At 41.1% G+C, this 19634-nt stretch overlaps 1 protein-coding gene across 5 annotated transcripts in view; it reads left to right on the forward strand.

The window, feature by feature from the left end:
* Positions 1 to 6971: 6971 nt before the first annotated feature.
* Positions 6972 to 19634, forward strand: part of DCUN1D4 (defective in cullin neddylation 1 domain containing 4) — a 42039-nt gene continuing 29376 nt past the window's right edge. For 2 of the 5 annotated variants that reach the window (XM_048303828.1, XM_048303829.1), the window contains exons 1-3: positions 6999 to 7106; positions 16619 to 16689; positions 17639 to 17678. In XM_048303828.1, coding sequence (XP_048159785.1) covers positions 7082 to 7106; positions 16619 to 16689; positions 17639 to 17678 — 136 coding nt within the window. In that variant the 5' untranslated portion in view covers positions 6999 to 7081. The other 3 variants (XM_048303833.1, XM_048303831.1, XM_048303830.1) reach the window with 3 other exon arrangements.

Genomic DNA, 19634 nt, shown 5'->3' on the forward strand with positions numbered 1-19634 from the left:
GTTAGATAATGTAAGTGACCCTCTCAGTTTGGAAACCACGTTTGTGATGTTGGTATTTAGTACTTTCTGTCTTTCCAGTAATATCTAAGCATACCATAACTGAAAGTAATAGGATATGTTACAGGAAAGAGGGTGGATATTTTTTTCTCCCTCTAATTCTTCACCATATATGTTTGAGAACAGCTTGAACAGACTCAATTTTATTGTTTCTCTATGTAAGCAAATACAGGATGTGTTTTTACCCAGGGTTTCTTGTTCTATGGAGTCAGGTAATTGCTGCCAGCACCAAACTTGTCACTTTATCAGGTCACCTGTCGTTTTGCTCCCTTGTTTGTGGAGCTGTGTTTCTGAGGGTGAAACTGATCACTGGTCTTTGTGGACAGAGGATATCTGAAAGGCATTTAAAAGTCTCAGTGGTTATATATTCATCATCTCAGATGTAACTGACAATTAACCAGCCGTTGTTGAACTAATTTCTCACCTATGTGTGCTGTGGGTGTCTTTACAAGCTCTCTGAACTTGTTCTCTGTGTGACTGTCCAGCAAGACAGGATGAATTATGTTTTGGAGTGATAGAAGTGATTTTCTTGCACTTCTGGCAGTTTTCTTCTGCAAACACCAGTAGCCCTTGTCTCTACTTTCTCCCAACTTGCAAAAGCAGCTGGCACTGGCACCAACATTGCAGAGCGCTCTGAGTACCCTAATTTATTTTCAACGTGCCCTCATGCTAGCTCTGATGCACATCCAGCCACAGGTTTGCCGTTTCATAGTCTGTAGAACACATAAAATTATCTTGCCACATTACTTAACATTCTCCACAGGCTGACTTTGCAAATACCTTGTAATGTGAGCAGTTTATTAATGTGAAATGCAAGAAATGATACGTATAAATACAAAAAGCTTGAAAACTCCTAATTTTTTAACAATTGAAAAATAGGATGAAGGTATTTTTCAAGAAGTCAGACAGCATGACTTGTATAACAGATCAGATTATAAATAATATCTGTATGTAATCTTCAAAGTCTCTGAGCATACTTTGATTTAGACATGTTCACCCCATTAGAAGGGTTCATGTGGACAGTGACAAAATCTAAAGTTTGAATATTCTCTTCTTCTGAGTAGTTTGTGTAGTTTAATGTATATAATTCGTAGCTAATATTTGTTGACATTTGCATTATTTTATCAGAATGATTAAGAAAATCATGACCACAAACTGTGTGTATACTTCTACTACTGTGGTTAGAATCGGGAAGCTAAAACTAAACTTTATTTGTCTTTACATCTATACACTGATCTAATCTCTTGTATCTCACTGATTTAGAAAACTGTGCATTATATATCTAAGTCACAATCACTGTTTCAAACTATGACAGAAATGTGCTAGAACAGGTCCTGCTGCGTGTGTGACTAATCTTTTAGTTTTCTAATCATACTCTCTACATCTCAGCTTTCATAAGAAAGTATATTATGAAAGAAGAAGTTTGTGGATACCTTCATGCATTCCAAGATGGCTTGCAAAGAAAGAATGTATAAAATAAGCATTATTTACTAAAGTTTTGAACTTTTGCTGGTTGTAAAAGGTCTAGATTACATATCTGACTTCTAAATGATATGTATTCTGTTGTACTCCAAATCTCATCCTCTGACATTTTGTGCAGGTCAGTTGAAGTTTGTAGGAATGTACAGGAAGAGACAGCAGTACATCAGGAGTCTGCCAGTGCCTATCTTGGAATAAAAAAAAACTCTAGGTAACATGTATGAGAGCAACTTCTGAGAGTAATTGTACTGGATTCTTCAGCAGGGTGGGGACTCAGTCTCCTCTTACATATATATTCCTGCCTTGACTCAGGCATTTCTATGTGTATTGTAAACTTAGCTTCAGGAGCAGTGACTCCAGTGTTGTCACAGAGCACTCCAAAACCTGGGGGCTGCTATTCAAACCTCTTGGGCTAAGAAAGACCTGAATTGTTATTTCCCATTGCCAAAAACAGTGTTGCAGCTACAAGCTGAGCAAAAGTTGGACACACCCTTTGGTTTTGAACCAGAGTTGATGTTATTGAAACAAGTTGTTGCAGCTTAAGTGTGCAGATAACCAGTTCCCACCTGTCTCACTGAAACGGAACACTGAGAATGTTCACAGTCCTCTACTGACAGTGAGGGAGCTTTGTGCCCCCAGAGAGAGGTGCTGGCTGTTTTGATGCACCTCCAGGGTTCAGGAAGAAATTCTGAGCTGCTCTCAAGCTTGGCTGCTTAGAGTTGTCTCATGATGAATGAAGAGAATTTAAACTTTTAAACTGAAGCTGAAAAAAACCCTATAAATTGAATGTAAGAATTTAAGTATCAGCTATCAACAGCCCTGAAACATGTTTTTTCTCATATATGTAAAATGACATTTGTTTGCAGGGTGTTACAAAAGGATCTTTGGGGCCAAAGTAATATGGCCATGGAGCAAGTGTTAGAGAATAGACCTTTTCATTTCAACAGGGAACATAGTATGGGTCCATGGGACAGGGAGATTAAAACGAGCTGAACTGTTTAATGAATAGTGCTTTGAAGCAGTTCGTAAAATCTGCAGCTACTGCTTTCTGCCACTTGAGGTCCTCTTTTATCCCTAATTAGTACAGTTTGCTGATACCAAGCAGGAATAACTCACAGGTTATTAGGTGTTAGGTGCCTCATTGTAACTCTGAGGGCAAAAAATCTTTTCAGAAGCATTACAAAAAGCTGTGTTGACTTGGGTATCAGTTACCTCTTCAAATCTGCAAATGATTTAGAACTGTGTTTGCTGGGCTTCTTGTAGGCAGTTTGTTTATTTTCTTACAATACCCTGTGCTGTACTGTGCTTTGTTGCTGCGTTATCTGCTTTCTTAATGTTCAGCAAATTCTTCTGTGGTAATGTTTTTTTTTCAAAACAATTCTCTTCCCCCTCTGACTTGTAAAACACATCATGACTTGTGATTCTGGTGCCTAAAATTAACTTTCAAGCTTGTTTCGAAGCAAAGCAAGATGAATGAAGGTATTCAAGAGATACAATGGCTTTAGCAATCTGGAATCTGATATCTTTTGGATATAGAGGGGAAGAGTTTCCTTTTGGAAATTCTTTCTCAAAGATGCATCTGCATGGTTTCTGATAGTGAAGAAGATACAATTCCTGTAAGATGGCTCCTCTTTCTCATGTTATCCAGTATTTTTCACAGTCTACAATATGAGGTTTTTTATGTGGTTGCCATTTTAGCTATCAATTTAAAAAAGCAATGCAAACATAAAAAAAAGCAAACAATGGCAGTCTTTCTTCAGAAAAAAGAAAAAAAGTCTGCAGTTTCAAGTTTGATTTAACAGTGTGTAAACTGGCAGATGCATTTACTACCACTCTCCACTTCATGGTTTGTTATTCCTCTCCTGTGCATTGATGGGAGCACTTACACGTATGTGTAGTAAGCCAGATCTGGATATTCAGCTGGCTGGGAAAATAAACAAACAAATAAAACTAAAAGAAGTGTTGAGGGGTTTGTTTTGTTTTGGAATTTTTTGCTTTTTGGGAGCACTGAGGACAGTCTTGCTCTTTGACCTACCTTGCTATTTAGCTGTCCAGGTGGTTGCTCTGGCACAAAAGAAAGGATGCCAGGAGGGTTAGTATTAAGACACTCATGATGGACCTGCTTAAGCTGTCTCTGTCCACATAGTGCCAGGTGCCCACCAAAGCCTCTCTGTCACTCCCCTGTGCAACTGGACAGGAGAGAGAAAATATAATGAAAGGCTTGTGGATTGAGATAAGAACAGGGAGAGATCACTCATCAGTTAGTGTCATGGGCAAAACAGACTGACTTGGGGAAATTAGTTGAATTTATTGCCCATCAAAGTCAGAGCAGGACAATAAGAAGTAAAACAGATCTTAGGAGCACCTTTCCCCTGCCCCTCCCTCCTTTCTGGGCTTAACTTTATTCCCAGTTTTCTACCTCCTCCCACCCAGTGGCTCAGGGAGATGGGGAATGGGGCTTATGGTCAGTTCATCATGTGTGGTTTCTGCTGCTGCTTCCTCCTCAGGGAGAGGAGTCCTTCAACTGCTCCAGTGTGGGGTCTCTCCCTTGGGAGACAGTCCTGCATAAACTTCTCCAACCTGAGTCCTTCCCATGAGTTACAGTTCTTCACAAACTGCTCCAGTGTGGGCCACTTTTCCATGGGGTTCAGTTCTTTAGGAACAGGCTGCTCCAGCATGGATCTCCCACAGGGTCGCAAGTGCTAGCTATCAGGACCGTGCTCCAGTGTGGGCTTCCCACGGGGCCATGCCTTTCTTTTGGGCATCCACCTGCTGCAATGTGGGGTCCTCCACAGGCTGTGTAGGTGGATCGCTGCAACCCTGTGGAGCTCCATGGGCTTCACCACAGACTGCAGGGGAATCTCAGTTCTGCCACCTGGACACCTCCCCCCCCTTCCTTTACTGACCTTGGTGTCTGCAGAGCTGTTTCTCTCACATATTCTCACTCTTCTCTTCTCTGGCCACGATTACATCTGTGCATTAATGTTTTTTTCCTTCTTAAATATGTTACCACAGTGGCATTACCCCCATCACTGATTTGTCTGCCTTGGAGCTGTCTGGCCTTGGCTCTGTCAGACATAGGGGAAGTTTCTCACAGAAGCCACTCCTGTAGTCCTGCTATCAGAACCTTGCCAAGCGACCCAATACAATGGTTGATCAGCCATGACCTCACTGGTCTGCTGTATGTAAAATGAAGCATTTCTGCATTTTGTAAACCCAGGCTTCAGAAAGAAAATACAGACCTGATTTTGTAACATCTGTTACATAGTGGTTTACAGCTAGTGGTAACAAATGGGATTATTTATAACTTCCTGAGGTTGGAATGAAGGTGCATGTTTTAATGTGCCTTGTTCTCATGGGGCAGGCCTTTTCTGGCTGATGCATGAATCCCCTGTTTAACAGGCAGAAGCAGAAAACAAAGTCTCTTTTATGTTTCTCTATGGATTTCTTTGCAGATCTAGTTTTTAAGGGTCAGGGATTATATTTGTGCATTCAAAAATACATTAAAGTTTTGCTTGGCAAGCTTATTTGCTTTACAATTTAGAGTGGAAGTAGTTACAGAAGCTGTAGTCTAAGGAAATATTTTTAAGGCCAAGTAGTATCTTTCATTTTAGACTAATATAAATGGAGAGAAGTGCAAACCTTTCTGTCTTCAGATAGAACCAAAAAGGGTTTTTCTGTGCCATATTTCCTTACATCTGTATAAATTTACAACTTTGTAAGGCATGGAAGAATTTTTCTTTTTGAATACGTTTTTATTCTGAACTAGCAGCCTGCATGCTTTTATGGTCAAGTGAACAAACAGACACCCCTAAAGGGATAGTTCCTCTTAAACCAGAATTAGATCAGATGAACTGCAACTCAATGGTGCCCCTATTGGGTAAAGAACTTGGGATGACACATGCTGATATGAATGTCTGGCATGTGGGATGTTATAGAACTACCCAAGAAGTGAAACCTAGTTTGCGTTGCTTTACAATTACTATTTTTTTGCAAAGGTTTCACAGAATCACAGAATATTCTGAATTGGAAGGGACCCACAAGGATCACCAAATCCAGCTCTTAAGTAAATGGTTCATACGGGGACTGAACACCAACCTTAGTGTTATTAACACCAACCAACTGAGCTAAAGAAAAGATGGTGAAAATAGGAAATATCCTGAGATAAAGGCAGGAAGTTCTATAGAAATAATTTCAACGACATAGTGAGTAAGTAAGAATTTCAAATAATGTGATCTTTCTTTGCTCTGACATGGTTTTTAGTACATGACTTTTGAAAAGCGGATTCATTTTCTTGTGGACTCCATCCTCTTCTCTGTAAAACAAGCAGTTGAAAACATAAGATGTAGCTCAGCAAAATAAATCATCTGCACTTGCACATTCTGACTGGTTCACTGAGATGCAAAGCTAAGGCACAGCTTACAAAAAACCCCAAAGAAACACAAGCAGGCCTGTGATCAGTTAATTCAGGACTGTATGTTAATGCATTACTCCAAAGAGGACAATTATCTGGCCCTACTTCAGTTTCATAGTCCTTGACTTTATTTTAACTTAACCTCTTAGCAGAAGGGTTTTTTTCAGTACTCAGTTCTGTCATTATAATCCTCCACTGCACACAGACGCTGCTCTAGCAGTCTCTTCTCATCTGTGTTTCAGCACCGAGTGGTGCCAGGGACGGCATTTATCCCTGAAACGACACGGGATGCTGAGCTCGCATGCGAAGCAGCAATGACCTGCAAGGTGTCTTCCTCCTCCGGCTCGGGGATGGAGACCTCTTTGTGCAAGGAGGGGGAAGTGCTCCACGCACTAGATTTCTAGGATCGGGAACAATACCTAGGGGTATGAGCCGCTGTCATCGGCCGGCAAGGAGCACTCTTGGCCCCAGGTTTCCCCACCGCCCATCCTGCCGCTGCTGGAACATTGACTGACACTTGTGTGCGTTCGGCTGGCGTTGGCAGCCTGCCATTTGTTCTCCTCTGGAAGAGGGAGATGGAAGAAATAAGATAATCGTTCCAGACTGGCCGGTGATTTGGCAAAACCGCGTGGGGATCACGGAGCAACAGGGAAGTGCCGCAGTCCGGCTCCCCCCCCGCCCCGCGGCCCTGCCCGCCCGCCCGCGGCCCCTGAGGGGCGGGGCAACCGCAGAGGTCACGCCCCCTTCTTCGCTCACCCAATCGCATCAGAGCATGGGCGCGGCCCTTGGCCCCATAGCCAATCAATGCAGCGGGTGACACAAAGTGGCGCTCCTTGCACGCGCTTTAAAGGCCGGGAAAAACTGGCAGCGCCAGAGTCCAATCAGAGCGGAGAGGGGCGTGGTCGGCTCAGCCTTTTGCCCAATGGGAGGCCGGGGAGGTGGTGCGGGGCAGGCGGGCGTAGAGTGGCAGGAGCCTCACCCAGTAAGAGGGCGGCACTCACCGCCTCCCGCAGCAGCTCGGACCAATGGACCCGGGCAGTGGGCGGGGCGGAGGGATCCGTGCCCGGGCTCTGGATTGGGAGCAGGGCAGGAGCCGGGCCGGGCCGGCAGCGTGTGCAGCGCTGCACGAAAATGCACTCGGATGCCGCCGCTGTCAGTGAGTAGCGCCGGGGCCGGGCCCGCCGCCCGCGCCGCTGCCCGGCCGTAAGAACTGTCCGGCTGGGGGCGGCTTCTCTTGCCCCTGACCTGTGAGGCTCGGCCGAACGTGCCACCGGGACTCCCGATGCCGGGGAAGGGTTCAGGCCCGCGGGTGCGGGACGGGCGCGGAGCGGGGCGGTGTGTGCGTGCCTGCCGGTGGGGTCCCCGCGGGGTCAGCGGGAGCCCCGTGGCCCTCGGCGCGCTCCCCCAGGGGGCGGGGGCGGCCCATGCGGGGGCGGGAGCGGGCGGGGGCAGCCGCACCGGAGAGGGCCGGGGGCGCTCGGAGGGCGTGACGCAGTTTGCCCGACCCGGCTGGTGAGCGGGTGAGGCTGCGGCCGGCCCTCGTGGACGACTGCGAGAAGGCTGGGGCTGCTGTTAAGGGAGGGCGGGCGCGGGCTGCGGGGCTGGGTGTGTGGGGGAAAGACGGGCGGGGGTGAATTAAGCGGGTTCCGTCGGGCCGGTGCGGGAGAACCGGGCTGCGTGTGCTAGGGAGCGGAGCCGCGGCGCATGGTGGGAGGTGGAGTCCCTTCGGCGGCGGCCCCACGCAATAGGGCGCCGGGAGGCGGCGTAGCGGACTACAACTCCCAGCGGGCCCTGCGGCGGCGCGGCGTGCTGCCCCCGCCCCGCGGACCCCCGGCCTGACCCGCCGTGCCCGCCCGCCCTGGGGAGCACGGGGGGATCGCGCCGCCTGTTTTGGAGGAGCGTAGCGCGGGCTTTATCTCCGCAACAGAGTTTCCCGCTGTGCGTTCCGAGCAGCAGGGACCGCTTGCTGTAGGCGGCTTGCTTGGCGTAGGAGGGTCACGCATCTGCGTGGCCGTGGGGTGGCCGGGGTTCAGGGACAGGCACCGTCTGCGTCCGCTGGAGAGACCAGGCTGTCATCCCGAGCACAAAGCTGTCCTGCCACAACGACCTCCCTGTGAAATCTACCAGGAACGTGTTCTCGCTGTGGCAGGAGTTGCAGCTCTGAGATGCTTTATTACAGTAGGACTTGCTTGTGGGAAAGATAATGAAAATTGAAGCTTTGATCATGCGTTAATGAATGATGGTCTGACTTTTGGACAAAGTCCCTAAAGCAATGGTGGAAAGAAATGCTGCATAATGCCTGGATTTTCTTGAATCCTTCCGTGTCTCTCAAAATGAGATGTCGGACAGGGGCAGCCTGGTAAAGGCTCTAACTCATAAGGTTGTATCATTTCTTTAGTGGTTCTGGTTTATTTTACCTTTATATTTAGGGATCATTATGTGTCGGTGGTGCAGGCTGCCATTAAAGCACAAATAATTGCCTCATATTAGAAATGGCAGGGTAATTATTCTAGAAAATGCTTTCTGTTCAGTGTCTTTTGTCATGTGCCCGTGCAAAAAAATGCAGGTCCTCATTATACACGTGAGTTAGTTACAAATATTTCAGAGCTCCCTCATGTAGGATGTTTAGATTACATAATGACTTTTAATTTTTAAAAATTTTAACTTGTCTGCAGAAAGTAGGAAGAGTACTCTTCCTCAGCCTTCAGCTATTACTGGCTTTTCATTAAAAATGTGCCTTGGAGTGATCAAATCTTACACCTCACTTTGTTTTTGGTTTTTTTTGGGGGGGGCTTGTATATGTGTAATTTAAATAGATATGTTTTCATAAATTAGCTAACTTAATTATCTGTAGCTTCATAGTGGTTGGGTTTTTTTCATTGATCTAAATGCTTGAAACAAGAAGTGTTCACAGCATAGTTTTGCACATACAAAAGCTGGCTTATGATAGTCTTTTGACTGAACGTTTATTTTGAGCCACCTTTTTGATCCTTCTTAGATCCTTATCTGTTCTTATGATATAAACTGTATTAATACATTTTTTCTCAGTCTCAGTTTTACTTTCTGAATACACACCTTTCATATTATATGAGGAAATCAACTTTCCTTTTTTCTTTTGAAGATGTTTGCTTAAAAGTTTGTTGCAGCTCCTGTATAATTGGAAAAGCCTTCTCTGTACAAGACCATGCAATAAATTGAATTAGGCAAGTAAAGAGGTTTTTTTGTTACTGTTTCTCTTCATTTTGTTGTATCAGGGTGAGCTCTTATTTGTGTAATTGCAGCACTTCATTTAAGTTTATTTTTGTCTGAGTACTTTTTGTGCTCTTAGTGAATTATTAATCTTGTGTTTTCTTTAATTCCCCTCCTCCCCCACTTTCTTTGCAGGTATTGACAGCCAGACTTTGGGCTTTTTCAAAGCATTATTTCCTAGTTTTGTTTGTGTCTTCAAGCAGAAGAAGATAACTTGCTTAATTTGTCTGTCTTGTGCTTGCCAAAAAACATAGCACTAGGAAGTACAGTGCATCCTGTGAAAGTGTTCAACTCTTGTATCCAATTTAAATATTAGAACATTTAATAGTATGGTTATTTCTTCTACAATAAGTAAGACTACTAACAGGGGCTTGAAGCAGAACCCTTAATTTAAATGTGCCAACATTTTTGTCATATGGTCCAATTAAGTTGTTTTATGTAAAATCATGGTCTGAGGTTAAACAGAATTTTTATTTTTGGCTCATAAAGAGATATAAACAACTACCAGTTCGTTCAGTGGGGGGTGTATATATATATGTAAAATTGTGCAAGGCTTTAGCTTGCCCTGGGGAACTGACTGAAGTGACACACTTGATGCAGGTGTGTGGCTGCACAGACTGTGGGACTCGGTCTGCTGCAGCTGCTCGTTACTGCTCATTAGCTGTAGATTACTGCTTCCCTTGCTCTGCTGGTAAAGTGGTTTGTAGGAGCACTTTCTAATCCACTCAAGTCAAATGTACCTGGGTTAGCTATTGCCACTTACTTGAGTTGTCTAAACTGACGGGGTTGATTTCTTGCCTGAAGTGGGTTAGGGAATGTTACCATGGCCTGTGCTGCTGGCAGAGCTATGGAGTCAGTAAATTTTGGCAGGGATGAAGATGCAAGCAGCTGGGACAGTAATGCTTTTGACTGGCATAGCTGTTCCTAGGCTGTTGCAGCTCCATTGTGGTGCATACCAGATCTGCATGGTGCTGGATGCCCTAGCAGTGTGTGCTTGACAGGGTTGCATTTCTGCTGAATTAGCTAGAGCACAAGATACGAAGTTTATATTAGCTTTATGCCCTTTGTAGGATGCCAGATGACACCTGGCATGAAGTTAAGACTAATGCTTGCAAACAACATTCAGGTCATGGCAGCCAATGATGCAAAACTAGCTCACTGACACTTGTTTGAATTTGAATTAATCTGATGGTGGAATAAGTGTTAGACTGGATGAACACTTTTCATCAACAGAAACAGATGTTTTGCACCAGAAACCCACTTAGTGTTAGGTCTTCGTTATATAGCACAAAACACCCAACCAAAAGCCTCCAAAGCAAACCCAAATCCTGCCATGAGCCAGTTGTGCAGAGTATTTTATCCTATATGTTAGTATAGGAGAATTAGCCTAGCTCTTATTTGTTCAATCAATTTAAGGTAAATGGAAATGTATTCAAACTAAAGTAGCAGTTACACAAATTTTGCACTGCTTAAATTGCTCTAAAATTCTCAGTGAACTTTAAAACTGCAGTAGCTCTTTTTGTAAACAAGCCTTCAGGTTAGAGTACTCTAAAAACAGCTAGGTAGAATAAAGATTTGTTCCTATGGGGGGGAAAAAGAATTATGCATTTTCCTATCTATGTAGCATGCAGTGATCTTAAAATACTTTGTTGCAGTAAGTCATTCTGAGTGGTAATACCAAATGTTGTGAGTTGAATGTGATGTTTACCTTTAAATGGTGTTTTATAGTGCACGTAGTAATTCCTACCACATTTTGTTGCTTGGGTTTGGGTTTTCTGTAGAGTTTTTTTATTTACTAGCTTAAGTCAGTCTGTGTTTTGCTTCAGAACATTTTAGGTGGTTGTGTTTGGAAAATGTACACAAATTTGTAACTGTGGGTTTTGGATACCGCTGCTGTCAGAAGTAGCTCTGAGCTCGGTGCAGCTCTGGGTGTACGCAGGCAGGAGAAACATTCTGCAGTATCATGTCTTTAGCTTTAATGGCTAGGTCCTGATGCTGCTCAAGATAGGTTGGATCATCCCATCTAATTGCATGTCCTTACTTTCCAAGCTGGAATTCACTTCTGTTTTCCTTACTTTCTGAATCATGCCCTTTATTTGACCACACCAGATTAAGGGAGACCCTGCTTTTCAAGCCTGTTCTCTGCCTCCCTTTACCCAAGGCTTGTTGTCACATTATGGACTGGGAGGAAGGTTTCTTCTGCGGGCTGGCCCTGGTGTAGGGTGTCAGTGCCTGCAGGGATACAGCTACAGACACATTGGAAATAGATTCTTTGACAGGAATGCAGAGTCAGCTCCTAGCTTCTTTGTGCTGCAGTTTGGGATTCTCAGTCTTCAGGTGTATTGTGATGTTTTTTTGTAAATAAGACTGATGTACATTTTTCTTTTGCCTTCTGTATTCAGTAATGAATATAAAAATTCTGCTTCCTGAATGTAAGTGTTGAGGGCTTTCACCAAATGTGTAGGTTTCAGATCTGAACTTCTAAGTTCATTAATCAATTCATCATTAATCAATATAAGTTGTATTGCTGTTAGGATAATTCTGTAAGTAGACTACAGAACGTAAAATGGTATATTTTATAGAAGATTAAATGATTCTTTTTTGAATAAGTAAAATTTATTTAAAGCAAACTAAGGCAATATAACTTTGAACTATTATGGCCAGTACTACTACAAGTTTTTTCTAGTTCTCTTAGTTGAATGCAAGGAAAACAATTAAATAAAAGCCTAAACATTCTATTTTAATTTTTAGGTATGAGTTTGCCTGATGTGTGTTTTCTGTTATTTTTTTCTGAGAAGTTCACAGGTATATCTTAGCAGTAATAGGAATTACTACTATGTTATTACTCCTGCTATTTCTATATTTAAATTTTAATATTGTATCTATAGAATTTATATGGCATATCTATCAAGGATAACTATGTTTAGACATACAGTTAAAGTGAGATTTTTTTATAGATTTTGTATTTGCTTAGAAAAATTAGAAGCTTTTAAAGGAAACTTGGAGTCAGCTGCTGATCTTGTTTACTACTATTGTTAATTTTTTACTAGGTTTTTAATAGATTGCAGCCTGTAGCTGTGTTTTGTCCAAGCTTTAAATTTTGACAGCAGGAACTAAGTTAAAGGTTTTATTCAGGCAGGTACTTTTTTTTTTTTTTTGGCATTCATTTGTGGTTTCATTTAAATAGTTTGGCAGCACATTGCTCCTTCTAAAAAATTGGGACTTGACCTTTAAAGTTTTTTCATTTCAGATAGCAAAGTAAAGTATATGAGTTCAGTTTACCTGTATACTTTGCTTATATTTAAGATACATTGAGTTCTTTGGTTTTCTTTATTGTATTTCATGTGTGCATTTATGAGAGGTTGTAGAATGTTTTTTCTCTAGTTTGTTATGGAAGCAAGCTCAGCTAGCTCTTGTTTTCTTACCTCTCTGTAACTCTCAGGTCCATAGTTTAAACCTTAATCTGTAATATTCTAAAAGTTATTTTTAAACTGTTTTCTTTTTACTTTTAAATGGTATATGATTATGACTAATTGACTAACCCAGCCTTTAACACTTAACATTGTGTTAGTGACAGACTGCAGACAAGGTTTAAATTCCATGAAACTAGGTTGGCTCTGTCATTTCTCTCTGTTCTGGGTTCTGGATTTGCAATTATTTTACTCAGATTTTTTTTTTTTTTTTTTGCCATTACATTCTGAATTACTGCAAAGTATTTAATACCATTTGGAATTTTCATTGCTTCAGTCCTCACTGAAGATCAGCTAACCTCTACATGAAAAATAATTTAATCAACAAAATGTGTATGCTTGTTTGAGGTACACCCCTTAAAGTCGTAGCAAACATTCCGCACATCATCTTTCAGTATTTACAAAGCAAGCAGGTTTCCTTCTTCTGATATGAGATCAATAAACTGTGTGGTACATCAGAATCTTAGAATGGCTTGAATGGAAAGGGACCTGAAAGTTAATCAAGTTCCAATCCCCCTGCCACAGGTACAGATACCTTCCACCAAGACCAGGTTGCTCAGAGCCCCATCCAGCCTCACACTTGAAGCTTGGGACATCCACAGCTTCTTTGGGTAACCTGTGCGGTGGTCTCACCACCTTCACAGTAAAGAATTTCTTTCTAATATATAATCTAAACCTACTCTCAGTTTGAAGCCATTCCTCCTTGTCCTGTCACTACATGCTCTTCTGGAAAGTTCCTCTCCAGCTTTCTTGTAAGCCCCCTTAAAGTACTGTAAGTGCACTTCAAGTGCTGTAAGACCTCCCTGGAGTCTTCTGTTCTTCCCACTGAACAACGCTAGCTCTCTGCCTTTCTTCACAGGAGAGGTGTTCCATTCCTCCAGTGATCTTTGTGACCTTGCTTCAACAGGTCCATGTCTTTCCTGTGCTGAGGACCCCAGAGCTGGATGCAGTTTCTGTAGAAAAAAAAAAAAAAATCAGACCAACTCATGTGCTTTGATACTGTTGTATTCAGGTGAAAAATATCTTCACGCATGATGGCGTTATACATGTAAAGCCCATACAACCAGCTGTTGGGTGTGTAGCTTCATGTGACGTACCACCCCTCTCATAGTGGGGCTCAGATGGACAGGTGGGTTAATCTAACACAGGATTAATCAATCCTGTTTCTTGCTTTAACTTAGCTGGGCTGGCAGCTCCTTGGTGATCTGATTCAGAGCACTGGGCTGGCAGGGCTTGTTTATTTATTTTTGTAGATGAGATTTCAAGTGTAGTGGGCTGACCAAGGGGGTCAGCAGGCACAACTTTGCAAGCTGCATAAGCATGCGTGGAAAGTTTGGGAGGTGGAGGGGAGAGAGAGTGTTCCTGAAGAATATAGTTGCAGCCAGCTGTCCAATTGCTTGCCGTATTGACCATTGTTAATAATTGTCCCTTGCTAATTTCCCAGATAGTGTTATTTGAGCATGGGAGATGTTATTTTTTGGATTTTGTTTCTTAAAAAATATTTCTTTAAAAAAATAGGCCTTTTCACAGTGGCATAGGATACTCTGTGTATCTTTCTTGAAATATAGATAAAGCAAACACTGACCCACTGACCAATTCAGAGAATAACCTGAGCTGTAATTTAACTTCCCTAATTTAATGGGTGCTGCTTGCATTTGCTTTTGTAACTGTAAAGGAAACCTGTTTTCAGTTTTAGATAATACCCCTACACTGTGCAAGCTTCCCCTGTGAAAGAAAGAAAACTTTGGACTCTGGTCCTCCATATTCGTATGGTGTGATATTTCTTGTATAAGAACTGGAAAATGTATTTGTATAACGCTGCTAAGTCTTATGTAACCTATTTCTGAAGCAGCAGCTTAAACTTTTACGGATATTTCCAGTGGACATGTAAAACATACTGGCATGAACTATGTATTTTGAAGTGCCTAGGAATGTTTTGTTTCAAAGGTGATACCTGTATATATAATCCTAATTTTAGAATATTTTTTTCAATCATTTTTAAGAGTGCTATCTAAAATTAATATTAGATTAGAATAAATAAAATATTTGCTTAGTGTTCTCAGCTTCTTACCTCCAGATATAACTGATTTCTCTAATGACTCATGTTTTTTGTAGAGTTTAGGCTAAGCAGTAAGGGACACTGTAAAATTCATATTCCAGAAAGTTTAGTCTGTTCTGCCAGTTAACAAATCAAATCTTATCTTTTAATCTTGCCCTCTTCAGAATGGCTTTTATGTTCCCTGTTGTCCTCATCTCTGTTTGTCCCCCTCTCCTTTTGTTTTTTCTCATTACTTTATATTGAATTGAGGGTTGGCTAAGAAACTCAGAGTAATTTTTTTCTTGCTGAATGGTTCTGGTTAGTATTGTTTGACTAACAAAATGGAACTTTATTGAGCACTTAATGCAGGAAAAATTCTAGCACCCTGTTGAAGGTTCAAAACCTTCCTGTTGTAGCTTGGTAAGAAGATTTGGATTGTCTTTGACTTTGTATATATAAGGTTAGCTAAAGTTGGAAATTCCATCTCTGGTACTTCTGACTTAGAGCAATTGTATTGGTGGTGGACTGGGGAGAACATGGTAAGAAATAGGTAGTAATTAATTAAATGATACTCTAGCTAATGTAATGAATGAAATGTATGATTCCTAAAAGTATCTTATGATTTTTTTTTTTAATTCACTGTGACAAGAGAATTCCCTAGTGATGTGTGTAAGAAGTACTTTGAGCAGGCAGTTTCTTCAGTTTCACTTGCTAACTTCATAGCAGTGGTTCACTGACTTGGCAGTCAGATGTTTAATGATGACTCTTGTTTATCTGGGTCACCTTAAATGTATCTTGAGAGCATTCCTTTGAAATGCTCTGGATGGAAATAAAGGAATTATGTTTTTGACCTTACTTGCATCTTGCATCAGCTGCTGGGCAAAGCCAAATTAAATGTCTCATATTAGAAATGCTTTAGTGCATTAGCTGGGTATTGACACTAGGCACATGCAGAAGCTTTTCACATACAGAAGAAGTTTTCTTGAAATACTTTGCTTGTCATACAGTACATTTCTCTAGAGTGTTTTGGCACATGAGTTCTAGTGGGGTAGCTGATTTATTTTTAGTTTAAATGGAAATACTCTGTAGTAGTTGGCAGTCTTTAAGCCCTCTCAGCTGGTTTTGTTCAGCTTTTGAGATACTTCTTAGTTTGCTTGCGGTCTGGCTGGATCTCAGCTGATCTTTTGTAAGTTACTTACTTTCCAGTTTTGTTCTTGACACATTCCTAGTAAAAATAGGGAGTTCAAAAGAATAGAGAAAAATTAATTTGTCGCTCTTCAGCAACTGAAGCAAACGCAAGTGTTTTATATTTGGAGCGTGGAAGCAAAATCAACATCTATGCTATGGCTTCTTCCAAGAAGTGTCAGAATATTTTATTATCAGTTTTATTGGCTCTTGTCTTAACAGCTGCTGCATTGTGACCTTTGGTTTGTTATTAAAAAGCCATGTTTCAACTGTGTAAGTGTATGCTAGCCACTTATTTTTGCAAGGAAGTTAGTATAAAGGATAATACATGTGTATTAATAAAATCAGATTTTTTAAAAAACTAGGATTTTTAGTGATGATTTTAGAATGTTACATGGTACTTAACTTGGTTTTGGAATAGATGAAACAGAAGGACTGGGTAACATGGAAGTTATAATGATTCCCAATGTAAAGGAAAAGAAAGTTGTAATTTTTTTTTTTTTTCGTATTCAGCTGTAGTTCTGTTCTGCTGAGGTCATCCGTGCCTTAAGAAAAATGCGTATATAGGATATCTTTTTGCAGATTTCAGTTATTCTACTCAAGTGTTGAGATTGTCTTTTGTTTTATAGTTTTGTGATGATTTTATTAAATAGCCAGAACATAAGAAGATCTTGACTGCTGCATCTGGAAACCAGACATTTAAAACTATTTTTTCCCCCCCTCTAGATTTTCAACTGAATTCTCATCTATCAACACTGGCAAATATTCACAAGATTTACCACACCCTCAATAGGCTGGTAATGACTTGCCATTTTCTCTTAGCAGAATTAGCTAGGGCTTTGGTCCAGAATATTTCATGATTGAAATTGTTAAGTGATTACACTTCTAAAAATTATAACTGCCGTGTTGTATGAAAGGCTGTTGGGTTTGAATTGGTGAAGAGATAAGCAGTATTAGTAAAAGGTGAAAGATTGTACTCCAGAGGTCAGAGTGGAGTTTGAGCTTTGTTTGAACATTGGATTAGATGTTGCCTCCATTCAAGAAGCTTTCTTAGATACACCAAATGATGGTAATCATCATGGTTACCCAGTTTCCTACAGTTCTTCTGAAAAACATACTGAATGAGCAAGCTGTCCTCTTACACCCATGCAGAAAGTGAAACAAGGTTTTTTTGAAGACGCTTCCTGCTTATTTGCTGTGTTTTTACGTTTGTTTTATTGCAACCATAGCTGGAAATGGTGATACAGCTTCTGTCTGTACACAGCAAATTTAGTGGAAAAGACCCTGCCTGCAGAAGGGGGTAACTTGTTTCCAATATTTCGGTTGGTTTTTAATCAGTTTTCTTTAGAACACGTTATGTGTGTTTATCCTTAAGTAAAGCCATTTCTGTGCTAAATGGTAAATTCAGTCTTTCTAATGCCACATTTATTGCCGGAATTGTTCAAGACAGTAATGTCAATTCCCCATCTAATGGGTAGTTATTTTCACTCTTGAAATAATTTGTTAAGTTTTTGATTGAAAAAAACTCAAAAATATTTTTCAAATTCAATTTACTTGAACTTTTTAGACAAATTTGCAATGGTAACTTTTTAGGTAAATATGAGCTGAAAACCCAAAGACTACAGTCTTACATAGATGATCCTTAAGTAATTAAGAGGAATATTAGTACCAAGTAAAAGTTAAAAACAGTACAGAAGAATGAAGATCACCATCTTGTTTAACTGTATCATTCCTGTTCTCTTGCAGAATCTGACAGAGGACGTTGGTCAAGACGATCACCAGACAGGTATTTAACAGGAATGGAGTAAAAATAGATTGAAACAATTTACACACACTTTAATAAAGAAGTCTCTCTAACATAGCTGAAAATGACCTTTTAGAAGGCTAAAGGAGTTTGAGGAAACAAGCACCAGGGTTTCCTAGTTTTTATCAAAATAGATGTTTGTGCCTTTAATTTATCCAGTCTTAAAGGACTTGAACAAGTTTCAGCAGTACCTGTAATTTTACTGTTTCTTAGTTTAGAAGACTTAATGAAAAATTTCTCTCACTCCTGGGTCTCAACCCACTGGGCCACAGAATATCCATGTTCTTGTAGTGTTTTGAGTCTTGAAAGAGCATTAGTGAGAACAGAGCAGAAGCAAGACCTCTTCTGGCTGTTGTGGTGCCTGTGGCTGAGTTTAAATGCTGTGCTCCAAACAGCCAGCATTTTTCTTGAGTGCTTTTGATGCAGGTTATTTCTGTTTCTTGTGCAGATTTTCAGTCAGTGTCTGAGGACTATCTATTTAATAGCTCATATCTGTGTTTTGTTCAATGAAATGTCATCATTTTTCAAGGCCTTCTTCTCCGGTGCCTGGTACCAGCTTCCTGCCATTCTTGATTTGTCAGCATTTGGGCTTTGTGACTTGATGTTTTGCGCAAGAGTTATCTCCTTTTGCACTTCTTACTTGTGAGCTGGCAGTTTCCTTGATTTTTTTTCTCCCTTCCTTTCTGTATTTTAGGCATGATACCTGAGGAGGGAGGGAAATAACTTACTGTCTTCAAGCCCTGATCACTCACTCAGAGCTGTTCTTTAAAACTGACCATATCTCTCCTACCATCTGACTCAAAGCTTTTTCACTATCCTGAGGTGATGGCTGTATTTGCTGATGTTACCTTGAGCATTTAGGGAAGTGGAGAGAGCTGTCATCTCCTGGAGATTTCTGGCACACACTTAGAAACCTAGCACACTCTTAGCCTAGAGCAATGAGAAGAGATGCACAGGGCTGCATTGCTTGGGATCGGACAGAGCTCACTTAGGAATTATGCACCCTCCTCTGTACAGCAGCAAGTGACTTTGTTTCATGCTTGAACTCTTACCCCAGCCACAAAAGGCTTCTCTGAAATACTTTCCTTCAGTGTGGTTAGTGATTTGATACTTGAAATTAGCTCATCGTGTAAATGAAAAGCTTCTGCAAAAGAGATTGTTACAGGTAGTTCAAGACAGAGATTTTAATGTCCGTATTTTAGAACTCTGAAATGTCTGATGTCCTCTCCCATCTCCTGATGGAGACTTGGAATTTTCTCCTATGTGATCCAGGTGCTCTAAACTAAACAGCTACATAGATTTCATGTATGAAAATGTGTTCTATAGTCTTGGTTTACTCTTGATGACCAAGACCTGTTGTGAAGCATTGAGGTAGTCCCCTTCTGTCACTAATCTGTAAGTGTCGATGTACTTGAGGTATTTGGAATTTGTCTTATCTCTTGCCTAGCACTTCCGTCATAAAGTAGGAGAAATTAGCCTTGGCACTCCCATTACCTCTGTTAGAAGGTGCTTGAGCATGTTACTGGCTTTGATGAACAGTTTTATACTGACACCCATGGTAACCTATTGCCTGCATTGTGTTGTTTGAATTAAGCTGTTTCAAAAGTTTAAACATGCCTGTTGAATGAGTTGGGAAACAAAATCCCACTAAAGAGTGTAATCTTTTGCAATAGTTGTAAAAGAACCTTTCAAACCAGAAACAAATAGGAAATTAGAACCAAAAGTAGAGGTTGATAATGCCAGGTTCCCTCCTAATCTCCAGATTTTATTTCCAGTATTTCTTATGCTTCTGCCCTATTTTGTGTCTCCTTGTGGAAAGAGATGAAGCCCAAATGTTTGCATAAGTTCCAGGCATGTTCAGTTGAAATGTGTGCTTGATTTGACTCATATGAGGACAAACACACATGCAAGGAGCTATTTTATAGGCCATTGTGAATG

Source organism: Corvus hawaiiensis, chromosome 5 (genome assembly GCF_020740725.1).
Source record: "Corvus hawaiiensis isolate bCorHaw1 chromosome 5, bCorHaw1.pri.cur, whole genome shotgun sequence".
Lineage (NCBI taxonomy): Eukaryota > Metazoa > Chordata > Aves > Passeriformes > Corvidae > Corvus > Corvus hawaiiensis.